Source organism: Vipera ursinii (assembly GCF_947247035.1).
Source record: "Vipera ursinii genome assembly, chromosome: 5".
In the NCBI taxonomy this organism is placed as follows: Eukaryota; Metazoa; Chordata; class Lepidosauria; order Squamata; family Viperidae; genus Vipera; species Vipera ursinii.
This window is the reverse complement of record NC_139518.1, coordinates 84,358,411-84,383,728: the sequence shown is the minus strand read 5'-3', so window position 1 is coordinate 84,383,728 and position 25,318 is coordinate 84,358,411. Positions and strand designations below refer to the sequence as shown.

At 40.4% G+C, this 25,318-nt stretch overlaps 1 protein-coding gene across 3 annotated transcripts in view; it reads right to left on the bottom strand.

The window, feature by feature from the left end:
- The window catches only part of HERC4 (HECT and RLD domain containing E3 ubiquitin protein ligase 4), a 52,488-nt gene that overhangs the window by 9,089 nt on the left and 18,081 nt on the right, over positions 1–25,318 (bottom strand). For all 3 annotated transcript variants that reach the window (XM_083364624.1, XM_083364625.1, XM_083364623.1), the window contains 13 exons: positions 24,610–24,770; positions 23,833–23,909; positions 22,760–22,893; positions 21,978–22,037; positions 21,760–21,871; positions 20,434–20,623; positions 17,510–17,682; positions 15,859–15,978; positions 11,367–11,465; positions 4,196–4,363; positions 3,670–3,813; positions 2,098–2,264; positions 945–1,011 (listed from right to left, as the gene is read on the bottom strand). In XM_083364624.1, the coding sequence (XP_083220750.1) occupies positions 945–1,011; positions 2,098–2,264; positions 3,670–3,813; positions 4,196–4,363; positions 11,367–11,465; positions 15,859–15,978; positions 17,510–17,682; positions 20,434–20,623; positions 21,760–21,871; positions 21,978–22,037; positions 22,760–22,893; positions 23,833–23,909; positions 24,610–24,770 (1,672 nt within the window). The remainder of the gene's footprint in view (positions 1–944; positions 1,012–2,097; positions 2,265–3,669; positions 3,814–4,195; positions 4,364–11,366; positions 11,466–15,858; positions 15,979–17,509; positions 17,683–20,433; positions 20,624–21,759; positions 21,872–21,977; positions 22,038–22,759; positions 22,894–23,832; positions 23,910–24,609; positions 24,771–25,318) is intronic.

Below are 25,318 nucleotides of genomic sequence, written 5' to 3'. Positions count from 1 at the left end.
CTCTGTTTATACAACCCAGGATTGTATTAGCTTTTTTGGTTGCTGCTGCACACTGCTGGCTCATTGTCAAGTGATCGTCCACTAGGACTCCAAGGTCCCTTTCACAGTTGCTGTCTTTAAGCCAAGTCTGGCTCAATCTGTACTTGTACCTTTGATTTTTCCTGCCTAGATGTAAAAAATTTGCTTTTCTCCACACTGAAACTCATTTTGTTGCCCTCTGTTCAAGTCTGCCAAGATCCCTCTGGATCCTGAGTTCGTCTTCTGGGTTGTTGGCTACTCCACCTGCAAATTTGATGAGTTCCCCTTCAATTCCCTCATACAAGTTTTGCAACAAAACGTTGGATGGTTCTGTGATCATGCCCCAATATGTTAGCAATTTCAAGTGCTGCATCCCTCTGAAAAGACTTTTTACAATTTTTAACTTTTCAGAGTGAGTTAAATCTCTTTTTTGGCCCATTTTGCCTGAGGAAAGAAGCTGCCTAATAATTATGCACACCTTGATATAGGGTGTTGATCTCCTTAGGGCACACCCTCCCTCGTTACATAGATATACATTGCCTGAATATGGTTATATCCACTAATCATTCAAGTTTCTACAGCTTGGAGGTGGAAAATATGCATGAAAATGTTGATATGGTCAAAACACTCACTTGCCTAATAATTGTGCACATAATGTATTACTTTTATCCTTCTTATCTGTTCCACTACTTTCTCTATTAGCATCATTATTATGATTATCCTTTCTTATTATGTTTTTATTATATATATTATGTTATTATGAATATTATTACTTTGCTGTTTTGACACGTACACTGAGAGCTTTTGCACTAAAGACAAATTCCTTGTGTCTCATCACACTTGATCAATAAAAGTATTCCATTTTTAGATTAATATTCATTCCACTTTGAAATGAACTGACACATGTGCTAACAGATAATGCTTACTGTAAAGTTGAGGCAGAAGGTATCTTCCACATCATCTTCTGGATAATCTAGCAATTGTTGCATACTCCTGGAAAATCAAATATTCTGATCTTTCATTTCAGCAACAGCAGAATTTAGTTAGACTCTACAAACGTGAAAGCTTTTGCTATTCTTCTATCAAAACTGAGAACAAGGAGGTACATCCACAAAACATTGCAATGCAGGATGGAGCCCCCTCAGTTCAATTATCCAGCATTCATTCTTCCTTGAGAATTTTCTGCTCTAAGGGTACCTTTTCTGGTCTCCTCCCAACCCTTCATGCTCACCCCCCCCAAAAAATAAATATTTTCTCCTTTTGCAAACTTAAGACAGTTCGTCACAGGTGCATGCTGTTTTGACAATTAGATTGAAAAGACTCCATATGTAAATATTTCATTTACAGTACTACAAGGTCACTACCTATTCTAATTCCAGGCACCATTTAATAGCATGTGCCGGCATTTTTTTCCTAACATTCCAACATATGGCCTAATTTTCCTCAACTATGCAAAAACTCATCTTGACGGCACCATCTTAAGGCAAACCGTGTCACGTTGCCTAATTTTAATTTTGACGGCCTTCGTTCCAAAGTTTTAAAGGATATGTTTTTAAATATGCATAAGTAAAGTGTCTCATTTTTAAAATGTTTTTATTTTAATTGAGTTGTACTGTAATTCCAAACTAGGCAAAAGCAATGAAAATGCCTGCCAGACTTTGTATGTTTTCATTCATCACCTTCTTCTATCTCACAGTCTGTCCTTGACAACAGAGGAGAAAGTGCTTGCTCTTATACTCCTACAAACATCCTCTTTTCCTTCTACACAGGATTTCAGAGAAAATATGAAGCCAGAAAACAGGCTGGTCCAATGGGAAGAAATGATCTCAAATCAAAAATTGATAGAATAGCCACCAAATGCTTCTCATCATCCTATTCATGTTTTTAATCAAGAATATTAAATGGAGATTGATTAAACCACAAGTGTGTGTGTGTATTAATAACCTAAGCAGAGCAAAGTAAGCAACATGTCATCTTCCGATTAACAATACTGAACTTCATTCTTTTCACTAATGAAACAAGCCAAAGCACAGATCATTTTAATTTCTGTATTATAATATCAACTACAACTGTGTTCACCTGCCAACATCAGGCATTAACTCTTTGAGGTCTTCCAGGGAAGGTTTCTTATTCAGAAGCTTCTTATATAAAGCCAATGGAAAGTGAAGTTCTACAATAGTAAAATTATATATTGCTAGTCCGCAAACAACACCAATCAGGTGAAACAAGTCACTGTCTTCAAAGGTCTGTGAACACAAAAAGTAACTCAACAGAAAGCAAAGCAAAATAAGGTTAAGCTACACTGTTCCATGAAGAAATGCATGCGTATTATCTAAGTTCAGTAAATGTCAAATCTCAAGTAAAATTTGAACCTTTTAGAAAGCCAAAATGCTGAAATTTATCTTATCGGTTTCAGACTGGTATCTACTTCTCCCTGAAGTATCAAATTAGCAATTTAAAGCTCCCACTGTATCTGGCATCCTTAGAGGTCCACACAACTCTGTACAATTAATCAGTTGCGCTGATAGAGTCTTGCAACTTCCCTTCGTCCAGTGCGCTCCCACAGAGAGGGCCTCCTCAGGGTGCCTCCGATCAAAGAATGTCGACTGGTGGCCCCCAGGGGGAGGGCCTTCTCTGTGGGCGCGCCAGACCTGTGGAACCGCTTGCCGGTCGAGCTCCGGATGGCCCCCGACCTTCGCTCCTTCCGGCAGGATCTAAAAACTTATTTATTTGAGCAATCCAGCCTGGTTTGATGGGTTAGGGGTTGGGGTTTTAACATGGTTTTTTAATTACTGTATATATCGGGCATAATATTTAATTGTTTTTAACTTTTGTACTTCGTTTTTGATATTTATTGCCCTGTACACCGCCCTGAGTCCTTCGGGAGAAGGGCGGTATAAAAATTTAATAAATAAATAAATATATAAATATATATGCTGTAATATTTTGGCCATCACCCCTAATGTTACTGTAACCAGAACTGAGGAACCACTTGGGCTCTGAAATTACTGCTCACATTTTAGACATTTTCTGAAGCAGGGCAGATGGTGATTGCGAAAAGGACCTTTTCCACATGGCCCTTCCATTGCAAAATTATTCTTCTAGAAGCTCATCTGGTACCAATTTTTATTCTTTAACTATCTGCTTTTTTTTTTAAAAAAAAAAAAGGTCTATTTATTCCACAATTGTTGTAATGAGCAAATTACATTGCTGATGCTATTGCTTTTCATATAACGCCATTAACTGTATATTAATTTTAACCTTGCAAATGGAAAAACAGCACGTTTTCCTAGAAAAAAGCAAATCACAGCTTAGAAGTCCCATATCTAAGTACAAAACATAGATCCTGCTCCCCCACTCATTTGCAAATGCTCTTCTCCCCAACAAGTGACAAATATTAGACCTCAGCCAGAAAGCACACAATCAGATATAGCTGCCAACCCTAGAAATGTAGGAAGGTAACCCATCCAAGCTGAAGCACAAAGCCTGATGCAGAAATCCCATCAGGAAGCATAAGACAATAATTGATGTGCACTGGTTTAATTAGAATAGTCTTTTTTAACCACACTTAGGATCAGTTTGCAAGGCAAACCAAAATCTATTCGCTGCCATCACACTAGCAAAAATACCCCCATCATACAGACTACATACCTTATCTGAGAACCAGATCAGTCTCGAATCTTCATTATATCTAAACATTCCATACTTGGGATCTAACAGTTCTCTCATAATAAGTAGGAAAAACTCTTTGCGGACTCCACCTGCATCAACAGCTTCCTCACCTACAAAAATAACCTAACATTGGCAATGAAGTTAGCATACTATGTTATAATTGTTACATTCAAATACAGATTTGTTGCATGGATAACGGAATATATATTTTTTTTAAAAAAAACAAATTTGTCACGGATCTCACATTGCTCTTAATTTCTGATATTCAAATACATTAATGAAGCTCCAGTTTTTTAAAAAAAATAAATAACAGTGATAGTATTTCTGAATGGCTGGGACTACTGAAATCCTTTATGGGCCAGCTGTTTTTCTGCTCAAGATGTTGGCATCCCAAAATGAGCATTTCCAAGATGAACCTTTAGAAGGGAAAGAGCAGAGGAGGGAGAATCACAATTGTTAAGCTGATGTGTGGCTCAAGAATTTAAAATATGCCAACATGACATACCTTGAGAGGTTTCTTGTAATCTAGATTTTTTGTTTTCCTTAGAACTTCCATGGCATCCCCCACAATATTTTCTCTGCGCACAATTAAGATCAGACATGGATTGACAGATTCAAATACTGGGAGAAAAATAGATGAGAAATTCTGTCTGTGAGCCTGGTCAACAGCCATCTGGGAAAAACCAAGTAAAATCCTTAAATGCAGGGATAGTAGTGCACATGGGACAAAGACAAGAGTTTACGTTTAAGAGAATTCATACTATGTTAGTAAAATTGTATTAATGGTGATTTCCAGTATTTGCCCTTTAGAGCAAAGTTTTTCTCCATCTTCTGCCCCAGATGAACAAGCCCATTGTTCCTAACCCAGAAATTTCTTGCTGCCTAAAGCTTGCTCTGACCTCATCCGTGCTCAACAATAAGGATGATGATGTTTCAAGGGTTGTTTGGCAACTGCAGTGACAGGAATGCAGCATGTTCAGACAGGGGTCTTCAAACCTGGCCCTTTTAGGACTTGTGGACTTCAACTCCCAGAATTCCTGGCTGAGGAATTCTGGGAGTTGAAGTCCACAAGTCATAAAAGGGACAAGTTTGAAGACCCCCGATGTAAGAGAACCCAGCCACAAGCCACAAGCCCAAGGACTTAAATCTCCATCAATGTGACACCCATTTTTTTTAAAATTAAACTGCAACGTTCAGTGTGATTAAAGGAACACTGTGAGAAAAAAACTATACTGGCTGCATTTCATTAACTTATGTTTTATAAATTTAAACTGCACTATATATTGAGGGTGTTTCAGTACATTGTACAGTCATGGCCGAAATTGTTGGCACACCAGAAATTTTTCCAGAAAATCAAGTATTTCTCACAGAAAAGTATTGCAGGAACACATGTTTTGCTATACACAGGTTTATTCCCTTTGTGTGTATTGGAACACAACAAAAAAAGGGAGGAAAAAAAAGCAAATTGGACATGTCAAACAAAATTCCAAAAATGGGCCGGACAAAATTATTGGCACCCTTAACTTAATATTTGGTTGTACACCCTTTGGGAAAAATAACTGAAATCAGTCGCTTCCTATAACCATCAATAAGCTTCTTACACCTCTCACCCAGAATTTTGGACCACTCTTCCTTTGCAAACTGCTCCAGGTCTCTCTTATTGGAAGGGCGCCTTTTCCCAACAGCAATTTTAAGATCTCTCCACAGATGTTCAATGGGATACAGATCTGGACTCATTGCTGGCCACTTCAGAACTCTCCAGCGCTTTCTTCCCATCCATTTCTGGGTGCTTTTTGACGTATGTTTGGGGTCATTGTCCTGCTGGAAGACCCAAGATCTCGGACGCAAACCCAGCTTTCTGGCACTGGGCTCTACAGTGCGACCCAAAATCCTTTGGTAATCCTCAGATTTCATGATGCCTTGCACACATTCAAGGCACCCAGTGCCAGAGGCAGCAAAACAACCCCAAAACATCATTGAACCTCCACCATATTTCACTGTAGTTACTGTGTTCTTTTCTTTGTACACCTCATTTCATTTTCGGTAAACAGTAGAATGATGTGCTTTACCAAAAAGCTCTATCTTGGTCTCATCTGTCCACAAGACATTTTCCAAGAAGGATTTTGGCTTACTTGAGTACATTTTGGCAAACTGTAATCTTGCTTTTTTATGTCTCTGTGTCAGCAGTGGGGTCCTCCTGGGTCTCCTGCCATAGCGTTTCATTTCATTTAAATGTCGAGGGATAGTTCACTCTGACACTGATGCTCCCTGAGCCTGCAGGACAGCTTGCATTCCTTTGGAACTTGTTTAGGGCCGCTTATCCACCATCCGGACTATCCTGCGTTGCAAACTTTCATCAATTTTTCTCTTCCATCCACAACCAGGGAGATTCGCTACAGTGCAGTGGGTTGCAAACTTCTTGATAATGTTGCGCACTGTGGACAAAGGCAAATCTAGATCTCTGGAGATGGACTTGTAACCTTGAGATTGGTGATATTTATTTATTTATTTATTTATTTATTTGTTTTTATAAACCGCCCTTCTCCCGAGGGACTCGGGGTGGTGTACAGAATAAGGTAGGCATACAGAATGAACAATAGTGAAAACAAACAATAGTAAAATACAAACTGGGACCCCAGATTAGAGCTATCAGGCCAGGCCGGACTGCTGGAACAGATAAGTTTTTAATTCGCGCCGGAAGGTGCGGAGGTCGGGGGCCATCCGGATTTCGGTTGGTAAGCTGTTCCAGAGGGCTGGCGCACCCACTGAGAATGCCCTCCCCCTGGGGGCCACCAGCCGACATTCCTTGAGCGGTGGCACCCTGAGGAGGCCCTCTCTGTGGGAGCGCACAGGACGGTGGGGTGCTGACATTGGCAGAAGGTGCTCCCGTAGGTAGTCCGGACCCATGCCATGTAGGGCTTTGTAAGTCATTGTTAGCACCTTGAACTTCACACGGAAGGCAACTGGAAGCCAGTGCAGTGCACGGAGGAGAGGTGTGATATGGGAGTATCGGGAGGCTCCCAAGAGTGTCCGTGCCGCTGCACTTTGCACCAGTTGAAGCTTCCGAGTGGATCTCAAGGGCAGCCCCAAGTAGAGAGCGTTACAGTAGTCTAGGCGAGAGGTCACAAGAGCATGGGTGACTGTACGTAAGGCATCCAGGTCCAGATAAGGCCGTAATTGGCGAACTAGTCGAACCCGGGAGAAGGCCCCCTTGGTCACAGCTCCTATGTGATCTTCCAGGGAGAGCTGCGAGTCAAGGAGGACACCCAGGTTGCGGGCCCTATCAACAGGGGGCAGTAACTTGTCCCCGATGTTAAGGGATGGGATGTTCTGAATATCCTGGCTTGCCGGTACGTACAGCCATTCAGTCTTGTCCGGGTTCAGTTGAAGCCTGTTCCTCCCCATCCATTCCCGGACCGCTTTCAGGCAGCGAGACATCACGTCGAGGGCATCACTGATGTTGTTTGGAGTTGAGATGAAAAGCTGGGTGTCATCAGCATACTGATGGTACCCTACTCCAAAGCTGCGAATGATCTCGCCCAGCGGTTTCATGTAGATGTTGAACAGGAGAGGCGAGAGGACCGACCCCTGAGGGACTCCGCAAGCGAGAGGCCTCGGGGTCGACCTCTGTCCCCCTGCCAACACCGACTGCGAGCGACCCTGGAGAAAGGAGGAGAACCAACGCAGAACCGTGCCTCCCACTCCCAGTCCCCTGAGGCGTCGCAGCAAGATACCATGGTCGATGGTATCGAAAGCCGCCGAGAGGTCTAATAAGACTAGGACAGAGGAATGGCCCCTGTCCCGGGCTCTCCAGAGATCATTTATCAGAGCGACCAATGCCGTCTCCGTGCTGTAGCCCGGCCTGAAGCCCGATTGGTACGGGTCTAGGTAAACCGCTTCATCCAGGATCTGAGGGAGTTGGTGCGCCACCACGCTCTCAACAACCTTCGCAAGGAAGCGAAGATTGGAGACTGGACGAAAGTTATTCAATGAGGATGGGTCCAAGGTGGGCTTCTTGAGGAGAGGCCTCACCACCGCCTCCTTCAAGGCGGTGGGGAAGTGACCCTCACTCAGAGAAGCGGAGATGACCGCCAGGAACCAGCCTCGTGTCCCCTCTCGAGCTGCATATGCCAGCCAGGAAGGGCACGGGTCCAGTAAGCATGTGGAGGAGCTCAACCTCCTCATAATCCTGTCCACTTCCTTAGGAGTCACAGGATCAAATTCCTCCCAGATGACGTCGACAAGACTGTCCATGCCTTGTTCTTCCAACTCAGCCCAGTTGGAGTCCAGGCCGTTTCGGATCCGAGCAATTTTATCCAGCAGATATTGACCGAATTCCTCGGCTCGACCCTGCAAGGGTTCCTCCCTCACCTCTTGGTTCAGTAGGGAGCGAATCACCCTGAACAAGGCAGCCGGGCGATTATCTGCGGACGCGATGAGGGTGGAAAAGTAGTTGGATTTTGCCACCCTTATCGCAGCGAGATAAGACCTGGTGAGGATTCTTAATCGCAATCGGTCGGATTCGGATCGACTGGATCTCCAACGGCTCTCTAGGCCCCGTCTCCGACGCTTCATTTCCCGGAGCTCCGCGGTGAACCATGGGGCTCGCTGGGATCTGCGCCGGGTCAGAGGCCGCAAGGGTACAACTCGGTCCAGAGCCTCCGTGGCTGCCTTCTCCCAGGCTTCCACTAAGGCATCCGCCGAGCTGTGAGCAGGGAGTGCATGTGCGTCCCCAAGCGCTGCCTGGAACCTATCATGGTCCATTAGGCGCCTAGGGCGGTACCATCTGGTTGGCACCGCGCACCCACGGCGGGGGGTGGCAAAGGGGAAGTCTAGCCGCACGAGGTGATGATCGGTCCATGACAGGGGCATAATAGTCGTGGCACCCCCACCGATATCATCGCGCCACCGTCCAGACAAGAACACCAAGTCTGGGGTGTGGCCTCTCTCATGAGTCGGTCCAGAAATTATTTGCGACAGGTCCATGGCCACCATGGAAGCCATGAACTCCCGAGCCAGATCGGACGATCCTCCCAGGGACGGTAGGTTAAAGTCGCCCAAGACCATGAGTCTTGGGAATTCAACCACCAACCCTGAGAGGACATCAAGTAGCTCGGGCAGGGCTGCCGCTGCACGATTAGGTGGTAGGTATGCCAGCAGCAGGCCCAACTGCGCCCCCAGGCCGTATCTCAGTAGGAGAGACTCACAGTTTGTCCACAGTTTTGGTTCTCAAGTCCTCAGACAGTTCTCTTCTCCTCGGTCTGTTGTCCATGCTTAGTGTGGCACACACAGACACACAATGCAAAGACTAAGTGAACTTCTCTCCTTTTTATCTGCTTTCAGGTGTGATTTTTATATTGCCCACACCTGTTACTTGCCCCAGGTGAGTTTCAAGGAGCATTACATGCTTGAAACAATCTTGTTTACCCACAATTTTGAAAGGGTGCCAATAATTTTGTCCGGCCCATTTTTGGAGTTTTGTTTGACATTATGTCCAATTTGCTTTTTTTCCTCCCTTTTTTGTTGTGTTCCAATACACACAAAGGGAATAAACCTGTGTATAGCAAAACATGTGTTCCTGCAATACTTTTCTGTGAGAAATACTTGATTTTCTGGAAAAATTTCTGGGGTGCCAACAATTTTGGCCATGACTGTATGTTTCTCCAAGCTGGTGGCATGAAGGCAACGACATTGACTTACAAAATACTCTGTGGTTGAAGACCCTGATTGAACAGAACAGCTTGAGAATGTTTGGAATTGTCCTGGTACCCTGGTATACACCTTTTATATCTTATTAAAAAAAATTACATGGAAACTCAAGTGATTCAAGCCATGATTGGCAATGGAGCTCAGTGTTAGGGGGGCCTATCTAATGGCAATTATAAGATATTATGATTGGAATGCAAAATGGCAAATGGCATAAATTAATGACGGAAGGAATGAAGGAATGAAACAATTAAAATGAAATGAATAAAATACCTATGTATTTGTAAAAACTTAAGATAAACTAGCAAACTAAAACTAAGAGAAAGGGGAAGAATATAAAAGATCTCAATGAAGGTGGACTGTTCATGTGGCATTCATCTGATAAATCTATATAGAATATAAATGAATGGATATAACAGTGAATGGTTTAAAATGTATAACAGAAGGTACAAACTGGTGTCATTTAAGCTGCTAGGAGTACATAAAAATCCAGGAATTTATATGTGAGTGGACGGTAAATGGTGATAATGAAGAACAAGATCAGATGGCTTGTGTGTCTGTGTGAGTGGCCGGGGGGGGGGGGGGAATTAGCCAGAGTTGGTTCTAGTTGATGCTGATGGGGTTAGGTGGTAGGGATTTAGCCCACAGTCCCTTCTCTACAGTGTCCCTTTGGGCGTAACAGTCTATTTAACATCAACATGAAGCGTTGATATCTAGCTTTGCATTTCCTCTCCAGACTGACCAAGTGATATTTTGGAGATTCTGTCTCAATGTCTAGAGGTCATGGAGGGCTCCATGGGGAGAATAGGTATCAGTTCAATCCTGGCAAAACTGAGTGGCCGTGCATTTTAGGATTCTCTGGGTCTAAGAGTTTTCCATCCGAGGAATGGAATTAGTGTGCAACTTGTGATCCTCCTAGACTCAAACATCAGATGGTAGTCAAAATCAGGAAGGCTTTTGCACACCTTTGTGCATCAGCTATGACCCTTTCTGGACTGGGAAGCATTGCTTTCAGTCACTCATACCTTAGTCACCTCCTGAAAGGATTACTTCAACATACTCTACATGCTTACAGTGATATTAGGAAGTGTTGCTGGGAATCTGAACAAGCTATAGTTTTAATGCAGGTGATCCATGTGGGTAACTAAGAACGTTAATGATTTGAAGAGTATGAGATTGTGCATAGCAATTAAGTGATTTAAGCTGAAAATTAATGTATCAAAGATCGAGATAATTGTGTTGGACAGGAAAATGAACTGAACAACTAAAGTTACATATAAAGGGCAAACTAGAACATGAATGCTGATAAAAAATATAGTGGATAGTACATAATCTGCGGTAAGGAAGGAATGACTGTCAAACACATAAAAGTAAGTGGAATGCAGCAGAAATTGATTTTTTAAGGAACAAAAAAAGATGGGAAAAGTTTATACAAAAAGGCAGTGTAAAAGCAGTTTACAGATTCTGTAGAAATAAAGATATTGCAAAGATGGAAAGACATGGATGGGTATAGTGCCAGTATAAACTAAAGTTATCAATATTTCCCCCCCCCCCCCATCTCTTGCCTTAATTTCTTTGGCTTATAATTTCTTACTTTTTTTGGTACAATGTTCCTTATCCCAGAAAGGGAATTACGTGACTGGTATGCATTTACTTATGTCAACTGAATTAAGTAATATTTAGCTCTGATTCTGACTATACTAATATTCTCTTCCCATTCTTGAAGGTGATGGCTAGAGCAGCCACTCAAGGCCAAGCACCACCCTCAGCGAAAACCAGTGCCCAGAGTTTCCCTTTTATAAGAAATAAATAAATAAAATAAAATAAATTATAAAGCATCTTTCAAATAATGAAGATGCAGGAAAAGTTACATTCTGTAAAGGGAAATCACACACTCTTTAGTTAAATCAAGGAATAATCATACTTGCTCCGCACATCATTTTAAAAATAGTAAAGCCATATTAATATACCTGCATCTGCAGGACTGCATCTGTTTGCAAGAGTGTTGTCTTTGCCTGAGCGTCAAATACAAAAGGATAGGTGCAAATTGTAACTGGTCCATCTGACACCTAAAAAAAAAGGGTGGGGGGAGAATTACTTGAAAAAAAAATCTGAAAAAACAGTGCTTAATTTATGAAATAAAGGTTGGCTACAAGAAGAAGCTAAGTTTAAACATGTAAGTCAATAGATGCAGTTGAGCAATCTTTATTATCGATATATTAATTATATGCAGTTTCTTCTTTGATCATCCAGATCTGATCAGATAATTTCCACATGGGTATTATCGGTAATCTCAAGGTCTATGAACAGAGTCAAGAAATTAATTTTATTGTGTCTGGTTCTAAACTGTTACTCTAATTATTAACCACTTACCTCATTTAATCCATGGCTGATATCCTAGCCACAACAATGCACAAAAGGCAGCAGTAATTAAGAAGAAAAGGTACAGTTAGTTTGGGCATGTGAGTTTCCACTTACAATGCCAAACCTCAAGAAGTAAGTACTTCTGGTCTATTTGTTCTATGCTTACAGGGAATGGAGCTGATGAGCCAACAATGAGCAAAGACTAAGATAAGCATTATCACCTCCATGCCACCCCACCCCCAAGTACTGTACATCACTATGCCACTTCCCAAGGACAACAGGATTGCTGTCCTTGTGAGATTGCTATGGTGGAGTGTCCTTTGATCTTTCTTGGGTTTCTTCTTTATGGGTCTTTGGCCACTCTGGGAATACTAAAATTCTAGTGTTTTCTCTTCTGAAAGTGCTGAGCATGCAGAAAACCATTAAATGAAAGGATGAGGCAGAGACAGGAAGGCATGTTCTAATGAGATTGTGTCAAACAATAAACCGGTTTGCTGCCGAAGAATAAGGATCTCCAGCTTTAAAGTATCAGCCACTTAGAACATTTATTCCCAATATTCTCTCCAATCACTTGGACAAAATAACACTCTTAACAGGAAAATTAAACTCAGTTTTCCATTTCTTGAGTTATTAACAGCAAAAGGATGTTTCTCAATCAATATTTCTATTTCATTTAATTTAAAATTGCCTCTTGGCTACTCTCCAAAGCAATTCCAAAAATATTTCAGATTTGAAATACAAAGAAAAAAAAGAAAGAAAGAGGAATTTCTGATCTAAAAATACTACCATACATAGCGGGATGGCAGTGATGATTTCAGAGCCTGCTTTTGCTGAGCTGAAGAAGTGGAGAAACAACAGATGCCACTGCCTCACTGACACTGCGAAGTCAAACAAGGATAGCCTATGTATCTGAGTAGATATGGAGAAACTTGAGGGCAGAAAGGCTTATTAGCCAGATCCTAGCATTTTGATTAAACTTATTTAATGAAAGTTAAAGTTATTTGCAGTTCTAAAATATTTACTTTGAAGCTCAGATTTAGTACAACTTTCAGTATAAACTAAGAGACCGTGTTCTGACCTTGGATATTATCTCAATTAGTGCTTGACAGCTCAAACAAGAAATATACCAGAAACTTGAGATAAACATTTCTGAGCAAGAGACACTCACAATCCAGGTAATCTATCACATTTCCAACCGAGATATATCACTCCCCCCCCCACCACACACACACATATTATAAACAGTATAAAAGTACTTTCATATTCAGGTTTGTACTTGACATTTTTTAAATACAAAATGCATGTAACACTAATTAATACCTGTTAAGTTTCCTAATGGACCAGCGAGATGGATTTTCTTAATACAGAAAACAAAGTTAGATATGAAATGTGAAGATAAGGAAGTGCCCCAACAAAATTTGTTTGTTAGCCTGACATTATGGTAGCCGGGGTTTTTTTGTTTTGTTTTGTTTTTAAAGCTACATGCCATTTTCTCCTTCCCCGCCCAAGGTAGAAAGGGGAAGGGAAATGTTCTTTACTATTTTTCTACAGATGCTTGCAGGAGATTCTTTTCTCTGTTCAGAAAGCTCAGTATCAACAAAATCAGAATTTCACTAGTAATCAAATGGAAAATTATCATGAAATTCCAGGAAAGCAGAAACGTGTAAGAAGAGCAACCTAGAACAGGGGTGTTGAACACAATTTCATTGAGGGCCGCATCAGCATTATGGTTGCCAGATGGATGTGGCTGGGTGATTATAACCAGGTTGCCACTACTAGGTGGCCATGGCTGGCTTGACACGGCCAGCTCGACGTGGCCGGCTTGATGCCGCTCACTTGGAGTGGCTGACTCGGTGTGGCCAGGTGGGCGTGGCTGGGTAGGTGAAGCTGGCCCAGCTCCACTAACTCAGGATGCCTGGGTCACCACAGAACAAGTCGCACTGGCTAACTTGACAAGGGGACAACTCGGTGCCCCACCAACTTGCCTCCCCAAACTGTCGGCAGTCACATAGACACCACATTCCAAGTTTGGGGACTTATATCCACAGAGGAAGAAGAGACCCGTCTCCCCAAGCTCAGTTATGATTGGCAGCTTTTATGTGGATAGAAGTCGCCAAGCTTGGCCTGGAGTATGAGTGCGTGCAGCACCCCAAAGTTCTTGGCTGAATTACAAAGATCTCTGGAGAGAAGAAGGGGTGGCGGGGAGCTGTGTTAAGAAAGCCTACCCTAACAAGCCCATATCCTTTTCGAGAAGGGCCCAGTTCCCTCGTGCAGGACCGGGGAACGCTGCTCCCCAGCCTCCTCTTCATGTTCTCCAGAGATCTCTCAAGGCAAAGTTTGATTCTGTGCTTCCATGCGCAGCAGCGTCGCCCTCTGCCTCCTTCTTTGCCCAGAGGGGACAACAGACAGGGAAACGCCCACGCTCAAGTTGTCTGGGACCGGGAGAAGAACGTTTCCATGCACGTACGCACACCCCATTCCACGTTTGGTGACTTTCATCCACATCGGAGCTGGCAAGCTGTCAATCATGCCTGGGCTTGGGGAGAAGGACCTTTCCTTCCTCTCTGGATAAAATTCCCCAAATTTGGAATGGTGTGTGTGTGTGTGTGTGTGTGCGCGCGCGTGCGTGCATGCACACACGGGCGCTTGGCTGCCAGTAGTTTGGGGAGGCGAGGAACTTGTGGGGCACCAAGTTGTCCCCATGTTGAGTTGGATGGTGCAACATGTTCTGTGCAGATCAAGCTGTCCTGGGGCTGGACCAGCTGCTTCTACCTGGCCACGCCTACCCAACCATGCCCACCTGGCCGGTCTGAGTCATCACAGACCCATGCCAGCTCCAGGCATTGGAGAGGCTCCCGCTGCACGCCCCCTGCTAATGCTGCTGCCACTGCTGCTGCCACACCCAAAGAACTGAACTACTCAAGCACCTCCTCCTCCTAGCCTGCTTGCGGGCCAGATCTAAAGAAATCAGGGGCTGGATCTGGCCCACGGGCCTTGAGTTTGACATGTCTGTCCTAGAAGAATGCAAACTATTCCTGTGCTGCTGCTGCTGCTATTTTTCCTAATCACAGCTTAATTCAAGGACATCTTTCACTTTTTAAACCCAGAATAAAAGGGGTTTTAAAAATTTACTTAATTGGCTATTATCTTCTGCAATGCAGCTCAAACACTTTAAATAGCTCAAAGGGGGGGGTGTCACTGAATACAATCTTACTTTGCAATTGCAAGTGACTGAACAAGTTCAAGTTCTGCATCTTATCCTTCTCACTGCAGTTTATGTCACTTCCTTTACTATTCTGCCTAAACTATTCCGCCTACTTGACACAGACAGTTCCTGTTTAATGACCACTTATTCTGCTTGAAATTAGACGGCACTGAAGAAACGAGACATCAAACCAGTCTCATAGTTGCGGCTGTTGCAACATCCTCATAATCACGATTGTGATTTAGGCGCTGGGCAAGCAGCTCCCAATTACAACATTGCAGCATCCCTTGGTTGCCATTTGCCACCTTCATTGACAGATTCCAACAGGCAAAATCAATGGGGAAGCGAGCAGAAGATTACAAAAGGTGCTCATGGGACATTACGACTGTGTGCAATTTGCTTTAACAATGGCAACGGCAACTGCTAGAACTCCTGTCTTAAGTTGGCACAGTAACATGACATTGTGCTTCACTACCATGTTGTTTAATGGCACAGTTCCCAGTCCCAATTATCACAGGCAGCAAGCATATCCTGTAGCTATTTTAAAAGCATATATCAGCTTCTCCAATGCTGATAAAGACATATAAACATATGACATATAGACATTATGTCAGGTAAGAAAAGTAACAGAAAAACTGAGAACCATTCTAAATAGCTTTATCCCAACATAAATCTATTTTAGACATATTTTGTCAGAGGAAAAATCCCTACTAGAAAACACAGCCAGAAAATGACACATATTTCTCACCAGAGCCTAATTTTGTATGGGCAAAATCATGCAGCATGCTCACTAATGGTTGGAAATAATAAAAATGAAGAACCACACTATCTACAATTCACGGTCATGTGACATACTTTAAAGATACACTGGGAGCAAAAATTAAGACATTTACCATTCCGTATGCCTGCTGCTGGATCCAGCTGAAGTAGTCATTTCTTATATCAATCAAATCCTGTATTTCATGTATGTAGAATTTATCATACTGTATTATCTGCCCGCCTCTTTCATTCACCTAAGTTTAAAAAACACAAGAGAACCTGTCACTACAAGTATTTCATATTTCCCTTCTAAACCACCTGAAATGTACATTTCTAGATGAAATGTTAGCTATCTTTATAAATAAGAACAGAAAAGCTAGAACATATTCATTTTCATATATAAACAATGTCCCTTTTCCATGGTATAATATAAAATTACTTCTGACTAATAAAATGACTGAGAATTTAACTGTTGCTAATTTTCTGTATGCACTTACAGCAAAATATCACAGTAATTTTTAGAACTTTATTATCACCAGAAGCCGTACCACATAATAATGATTGCCGTACAGCACTTTGAATACTTTTATCTATCTCAATAACAGACAACCTCTGCTATTCATTCTTAATAGAATTTTGGAGATCTATTTAAACAATAGTGTTAAAAAGGAAATGGGAAGTCAGATGATTTCTTTTCAATAAATATAATAGGGATTTTAAAATTTTTGTCACACAGTGGTACCTCGGTACTTGACTGCTTCAAAACTCATTGAATTTGGTATTCAATGCATTTTGATGTGAAAATGTTATCCCTGTACTTGTTTGTTTGGAACTTCCCACACGCTGATAGGAAAAGGGGGATGGTCACGGGGAACGGACAGGAAGTCGGCCATGCTGTAAAGGTTGCTGCAAAAGGAAGAGAGGGATAGCCACAGAGGGTGGACAGGAAGTCAGTAATGCTGGGCAGGTCGGTGACATAGGAAAAGAGACAAACAGGAAGTTCTTCCTGGCCGAAACAAAGGTCACATGGTAAGTCACATGATTTGTTTGGTACTCATTTTTTTTCGTGCCTCTTGGAATCAATTAATGCTGAGTACCGAAGTAGCAGTGTAATGATGGGTATACATTTTTTTTTGTTAAATCACAGAAAACTGGTTAAAGAGTGCAACGGTGGTAAAATTCAGTTTGAAGTTTTATAATAGTAGTGGCACTGTGTAGTGCAGGCGTCTTCAAACTTGGCCCTTTTATGACTTGCGGATTTCAACTCCCAGAATTCCTCAGCCAGTGTGCCTGGCTGAGGAATTCTGGGAGTTGAAATCCGCAAGTCATAAAAGGGCCAAGTTTGAAGACCCCTGGTGTAGTGGATCTAAAGTGGTACTGTGATCACTAATTTGAACTGATATCAAAATTAAATGTCTGCAAGTGTGATCTGACCACGTCAACTTTGGCTTGGCATATTGTAGCAAAATAAGGGCTTGGGGGGTTGTTTGTTTTTTGAAAAATTGGCTTAAATATTAATTTCTACTGAACTTGTAAAATTGATATTAATTCATTTGCTTAGATTTACAGTTCAGATGCTTTATTAAATTAAAGCATTTCTCTTCACTAGAAGATAACGTTCCCTCCAATGACAATTACAGTTGCCAAATTCCAATTGTCTACAAAATAAGAAGGCGCTCTAAAAGATCTTAGACCCATAAATTAATATTTGTATCAATTATACCGAAGATAAGATATAATCTGAACCTTAACTTGCAAATAAGAATACAGATTTCCAAGACGTACCCTATGTAATATTTCCAAAACTTTGAGCGAAGCATGTAGGCAGCTTGCAAAGATTCTTTGCTCTGAAGCAGGGATACCCAACTTGTACAGTTTCAGAAGATGGACTACAACATCTTTGTAAAGTTCCACTATTCTGAAGAACAATGGAGGTTCCAATATAGACCACCAGTTTTCTATAGACAGGTGAGAAGGTGGCAGTTACTCTATGAGACTGAAGCATTCTACAGCTTGTTGAATTAATTTTTATTTTAACATTCTCTACGACCTCATTTCACCAACTGTTTTAACTCGACATCAAACAGAACATTCATGTACTATATATTGTAACTAAAAACTTCTTAAGTTGCTTCTGAATCATGAAAAACCTCTGTAATTATACTGAGATTTAAAGTAAGCAAACATGCTAAACCAAGTAAAACAGGAGACAACCCATGTTTAAAAACAGTGAGCAGAAATAATAGTGTCTAAAAGTACAGGTAGAAGCTGACACGCTTCAAAAACTAAAGAATCAACAGCAGCTCCCTAGAAATTTCTCAGTTGAGTTTCTTACAAAAAAGTTCTTGTCAAGGTTTCAGGACCAGCAAAAAAGAACTTTGAGGAGGCTCATATCATATAGAAGACAGTGTTTAAGCATCTTTGGCTTATGTCTGGAAACCAGTGCCGTTGTTACAGGATCAGTGGGATTGCTTAGCAAAGCACAGACTTTCATTGGCAGTTGCCATTTCCAAACACTCTTCTGCACCAGCCACAAATGTATTTACAAGATGTTCATATCAAAATATAAAGCATTAAAATACTTATGACAAATATTTAAAAGGCTAGCTCCTTCAGTACTCTCCAGCCATGTGTGGTGTAACAGTAACAGTAGTAGTAAATAATCATTTATTAAATTTATATACTGCCTGATTTGCAGAGATTCTGTGCAGTTTGCAGTTGTTAAAATATTTAAAAACAAAGAGTGACACAAAAACAGCACACAACAAAAGAACAATAATAGCAAACAAATTAAACCCAGAGGGGAGATGTCCCCACTGTGTGAACGGCTCAAATTATTGCAACTTGAGATAGACTCTCTTGGATCATGATACCCCAGTTGTGAATTTCTTTCTAGAATAAAAAAATACACTATTCAGTTTTAGACAACAATCAAAATTGTTGAAACCAATTTGAAAATTGGAGACCAAAATGTTCTCTAAATTGATGCTGCACTGCTGTTTTGATTTGTAGTTTGGCAGTATTTTAATACTCCTGATCTTCTTTTTGAGAAATGGCACTCTTTAAACAAATCATGGTTCTCATGATTAAGAAAATAAGAGTATAATTAACTCATTAATTAACTCATGCATTGCTGTGTATTACTTGTTGGTCAAAGGCAAGACAAGTGGCAGAAAAGTTTGGATCTTCCAAAAAGCAATAATAAATATTGAAAGGGCTTTCAAAATGTGATCTTAACCCTTTGGTCAAAACACAATGTCACCTGAAACAAATTGTATTTCCCCTGCCAGATTGGCTTAGTAGATTCCTACAATTCTATCTTATCTAAGAAGTTGCTAGTCTACATTGCATCTATTATTATGTCTAAACTTTATGTATAGAGAACTAGCTGAAAAATAAGAACGTTGGATATTGTCTGCACCATACTTAAAAATAAATAGGATAAAACTGATCCTTAGGAACACAACGACTAATAAAATCCCCCTATATTAACTCTTGAGAGTGCTCAAACCAAACTAGCACCAATGCAAAAGAGTGCTCAAAATTCTGTAATGAAGATAGAATCATAGGGCTGGAAGGGACCTACCTCAGAGACCTTCTAGTCCAGGGGTAGGCAACCTCGGCTCTTTTATGACTCATGGACTTCAACTCCCAGAATTCCTGAGCCAGCCATGCTGGCTCAGGAATTCTGGGAGCTGAAGTCCATGAGTCATAAAAGAGCCGAGGTTGCCTAGCCCTGTTCTAGTCCAATCCCCTGTTCCAGGACGAAACCTGGAACCTGCCAATCAAATAGTTGTCCAATCTGTTTTGGAAACAACTAACCTGACACTAAATGTTTTTTTAAAAATTCAGTCTGAATGATTACCTGTTCAGTCTCTTCCTCTGAAGGGCTAAACTTAGTATCATAGTTTACAGGGCTATTGGTTCTTTTTTTTTTTACAAAAACCATAACAGCGTCAAACCAGAACCAAAAGAAAAAAAATACAGCTAACTAAACAGGGAGTACGGAATGAAGTGGAAGAGCTTCAGCAATTTGCCCCTAGTATACTTTCAATTAGGAACCATTCTGTCTTGAATCTTCTACCATTTTCTACCATTGGGAGATAACTTCACAATGGCACCAAAAAGGCAAAATGTGAACCCTCCTCTTCCATCTCCTGCCATCTGAACAGATTTTTAAAAAAAAATCAGAATGAATTATTAAACTTTGTTAAACTTTTCACAAGAATGGCTTTAAAACTTCATCACTTCTTCTTGTTCAAACCATATTAAAATGAAATTTCCCCAATACTTATTTAACGTTCTTCCCCAACAGTTAATGGACACGAAGGATATCGTAATGGTTGAAAGGGTATAAAAAACTGTGACTGACAGAAGGCATCATTGGGTCTTCTTCTGAATCTATCTAGTTCTTAATATATGTCCTTCACTAACAACTATTCTTAACAATGTGGTCCAACTTCATATGGGAAACCCAAAAATAAATTCTATTTTACAGTTTTATTACTAATAATAACCACAGCTTTGCTACTTATCAGACGTATGAAAGTAAACTTATAACAATACTTCTCTTCAATAGTTTAAGAATAAAAAAAACAACCCAGGTACTGCAGAATATACACACCTACCTGAGCTTTGCAATGTACTCATTCTTTGCAGAAGAGTACCACCTACATATTTATAATTGACATTAAACAAACCAACCTTACCAAGTACTTTCAATGGAGCTTTTTCTAGATTCACGATAGCAGTTGCAAATGGAATAGCCAAAGTCATGTAATTGTTTGCTTCGTTCATCAAGGGGCATTCTGGAAGTGTTAGAAATAGTCTTAATGCTTCCACATCAGGCAAGGAGCTGGTCAGCTTAGGAATAAGGTTCTTCTCCAAGCTGGCTGCCACCTGGGGACGTTGTGCAAGACAGAATCTAGTTTTAAATTAAAAGCTTGTTCTGGGAAAATAAGCCAGTAAGAATAATACAAAGAGATGCATATTATTCTTTGTGCAATTTTAAAAACTCATTTTTAAAAGCAAAGTACATATTTTAAAATAAAGCTAGCATAATTGGGCCATTTATTTCTGTTCCAAATAATACTAAACGGGGCTAGAAATCAGGAGATTCTAGTCCCACTTTAGGCATGAAAAAGAAACGATGGGCTAGTCCAAGGGTCTTCAAACTTGGCCCTTTTATGACTTGTGGACTTCAACTCCCAGAATTCCTCAGCCAGCGTGCCTGGCTGAGGAATTCTGGGAGTTGAAGTCCACAAGTCATAAAAGGGCCAAGTTTGAAGACCCCTAGGCTAGTCACTACCTCTCAGCCCAACTCTTCTCACAAGATTGTTGTTGTGGGGAAAAGAGGAGGAGGAGGAGGAGGAGGAGGAGGAGGAGGAGGAGGAAGGAGTATTAGATATTTTCACTGCCTTATTTTAAAAATAATAAAGGCGGGATAAAAAATTTAAAAAGGCAAGACAGCATCATTGTCAGAGCAATCGAAGCTCTGTCTGATTTTGCGTGTTGCTTTGTTGAGGCCACCTTCTTACCTTTTTAAGAAAGGTTGACATCCCTGCTACCAAAAATGTATTTGTTACATCTAAACATAAAACTAAAAATTACACAGTTGAAGAAAACTGTATTTGCTTCACCTTTTGTTGTTTGCTGCTCTCTATCCAACTACCTGCTTCGTAAATTCTTTACTGCTATTCCCGAGGACTTTGCAGGAGCTAAATAGCAAATAAGGCTTCACTTTGTCAAACTGGGACAAAGAACACCCATTCACAGTTTGTTACACAATCCCGAATAAAAAGTACAAACGAACCAGATTTCTACTACATTTATTTATCATTCCATTTTGTTGTGTAAAGGATCTTGAGGAAATTCACACGTTTGGTCCATTTAGAAATAAAAAATTAAATTAAAATAAGATTCGCTATTCAAATTTCCCCGTGCACAACACAATAAAAAGAATACGGTGCAGACGATAACACAGAGTAGCACGCGACAGAATCGAAATGAGCTTGAAAAGATTTTTTTAGGCCAACCTGCTGAGATATGTGTGGGTGTTCTGGCTGTACAAGTTTGTGAAATAAAAGCCTGGCAGTATTCATATCCACCCCTGAGAATCTGGCACTTGTTCTGTAGTGATCATCGTTACTACAGAAGAGAAGAAAGATAAATGTTACTTTTTACGTATTTGTTATATTTTAAATAAACACAACGTTAAGGATTTCATTCAATTGTGTGTTTATTATCCACTGACCTGACAGCTAAAAAGCTTCCATTTAGGCAACCAGCAGAAGAAAACATTCCATCTATTTCACTATTACCAGAAAAAAAAGGAAAAAGAAAAAATATACAAGGCCATTAGCGAGTGGGACTAACACACCCTTTTCTTTTTTTGTGTGTTCTCATCTAGGTTTGTTGTATCTGCCATTTTAGTTCCTTTTGTGTGTGTGTTTTTAAATTTATTTATCAATTTGTAAAAAGCCGGTCAGTCAATTTTACATTTAAAATATTATCTTAGGTAGTCCTTAATTTATGAACGATTGCTTAGCCAGATTCTGACGGGCCGACCTGGGAGGGTATTTATGACCCATATTCAATGTTCAGATGGTCCTCATCCCCCCCCCCCGCCGCCAGCACATGATTTGTGGCATTAATACCCCAGTTTTCTTTCTAAACCAGGGGTCTTCAAACTTGGTCCTTTTATGACTTGTGGACTTCAGCTCCCAGAATTCCTCAGCCAGGCACACCTGGCTGAGGAATTCTGGGAGTTAAAGTCCACAAGTCATAAAAGGGCCCAGTTTGAAGACCCCTGTTCTAAACAATGAACTCACCAATATCACCAAGTTTTGCATCTCCTGGGTTAGTGACGCTCAAATAAACTGCCTTGAGGAGTACGTTTAGGAGTTTAGTTCCAGAGTTTTTATTTTATGGCTCCAGATGATGAGGTAAGATTGAACTGATTATGTAATATGTAAAGTTGCCAAGGTTAGGAAAGACTGTTTTATAGGATTGATGTAAAGCAGAAATAATTCTTACTTTGCTATCTCCACGGGGAGTCTCCCTGCACCTGAAGACGAATAGTTTATTAATCTCTGAATGAAAGCTTCGTTCACAGTCCAGATTTGTTTTGAAGCATTCGGATATCTGAAGTCATCTGCTGGTACCAAAGCCTGCATTTAAGTAGTAAATGATGTATCACAAGAAACTGTTTCACAAACTTCAAACCCCTGGGCTCAGAACTGAAATAATTCATTTATTGTCTTATTTATACCTGCACTAAAGCCAGCCTTATTTTATCACACAATGCTAAATAATAAAATCATTAATACCATGAAAACAAGTCACAGTAATGAGCAACGACCAAACCACGCACGATCCCTTTTTTAAGTTGTTCTATTATAATCTTTATAATAGGGGTTTTTTATAACTTGTCGTATTATTATTATTATTTTTAAGGCACTTCATTCTTGGCTACTTTTCATTTCTTGAAATTGTTTTAAAAGTAAAATATAGACTACTATCTGCTTCTGTTCAATTCAGGCAGGCTGACTTGTTCAAACATGAAACTGGTAGTGTCAGATTAATCCACCATGTTTGAAAGCAAAATTATTATGTAGTAATTACACAATAATAATTCAAATCCAAATTATGTTACATTGGAAACATTATGACACAGTTTCTGTGTCTATGACACACAAACATTATGACAAAGCTCTACTGCTGGGAAAGGTGGGAGAGAAGAGCAGGATGACCAGCAGCAAGATGGAAGGGATCAGTGGTGATGATACATCTGAAGGACCAGACTGGGGCAGATCATCAAGAAGAAAATCTATCTTTATGGTCATCAGGAGTCAAAAACAGCTTGATGACACATAATCAAATTCAATAATTACACAGATACTAACCAACAAATCATACAATTATCTAATAATTTAAATTCTAGGAAAATCTTTGGGGGGGGGAATTAAGCAAGCTAAAATACAACAAGATACACCAATTATGCTCCTGAAAAGGGGAAAAACCTACTAGCATCTGTTTCTATTATCAAATTCAGGGATTATGTTTAGTAAAACAGAAGCAAGCTCATCAATCAAAATAAAAAAACATACCTGTGGAGTAACATAATGTGAAAAGCTTTGGTCTCCACCAGAAAAAATCCTCTTTACACAATAGTAATCTTCACCATCTATAATTAAAATAAGAATATCTTCAATGGACTAGCCACTTTAGTTACTTAAAAGTGAAATTAGTTTATGTAACTACTGTAATTCTGACACATTAGCTAACTCTACTGTAACTCTGACACATTAGCTAACTTAACAGATACTTCAGTTAAAATGTTTTATTCCAGGGCTTAACAACAAGAAGAGTTTCTATTTTGTATTATATTTACAATTATTTTTTCATAATCTTATAGAATAAATTGGTGCTGGCAGTTTCCTAAGAACCAGATTTTCCTTGTTTAGAAATGATTTAAAAATTGTATTGCAATGTATTGTTACTACTTGTATGCTTAATAAAGATCTTTTCATGAGATATAAATTATACTACCAAGAACTAAATTTATCACAATGGCATGTATGTACCAACAAGTCATGGTCTAGTCCAGGGGTAGGCAACCTGACTCGTGGACTTCCTGAGCCAGCCTCTGGGAGTCCACGAGTCATAAAAGAGCCAAGGTTGCCTACCCCTGGTCTAGTCAGATTTGTTCACTAAACTGAGTGTGCACAACATGCAAAGCATAAACCATGGCTTACGGTAAATGTAAAAGATTACATCAACAAATAAACCATGATACTGTAGAATAATGCATGAACCCAGCCAGTATCTCCAACAGCACTTTAATCCAATAACACTTCAGACAAATAAAGAATAGATATAATCACCTGAATTCAGTGGAATTTGGCCACTGTATGGAAGCCAATTTCCTTTAACTGGAAAGGGACTTTTCCTATTACTGGTTGTTCCCATGCCTAACTGTCCATTCCCTCCGAGACCAAAAGAGTAAATTCTTCCAGTCGAGGGAACAAATGCAGATGTGTGCTGCCTGCAACGAGGAGGAAAGAAACATCTAGGAAGTGAGAAATGAGGAAATACCAGATTCTACTCTAAAATGACATTCAAAATAAAAATTATTTATTTGCAGCTTAGCTAACCTGAGTCCCCAGTTTCAAGTACTACGGATACTCGATCTGTGACAATTGAGCCCCAAATTTCTGTTGTTAAATGAGACATTTGTTTGAGTTTTGCCCCATTTTATGACCATTTTTGTCACATTTCTTAAGTTGTTGTTAACTGCATTTGTTAAGCCGGTAACACAGTTAAGTGAATCTGACTTCCCCATTGACTTTGCTTGTCAGAGGGTTACAGAAGATGATCGCGTGGCCCTCTGATAGTGCAACCATCATAAATGTGAGTCAGCTGCCAAGCGTCTGAATTTTTATCACATGACCCTGGGGATGTTGCAGTGGTTATAAGTGTGGAAAAATGGTTATAAGTTACTTTTTTCAATGCCGCTATAACTTTGAATAGTCACTAAATGAACTGTTATAAGTCAAGGACTACCTGTATTGAATCTGGCTAAGCCATATATTG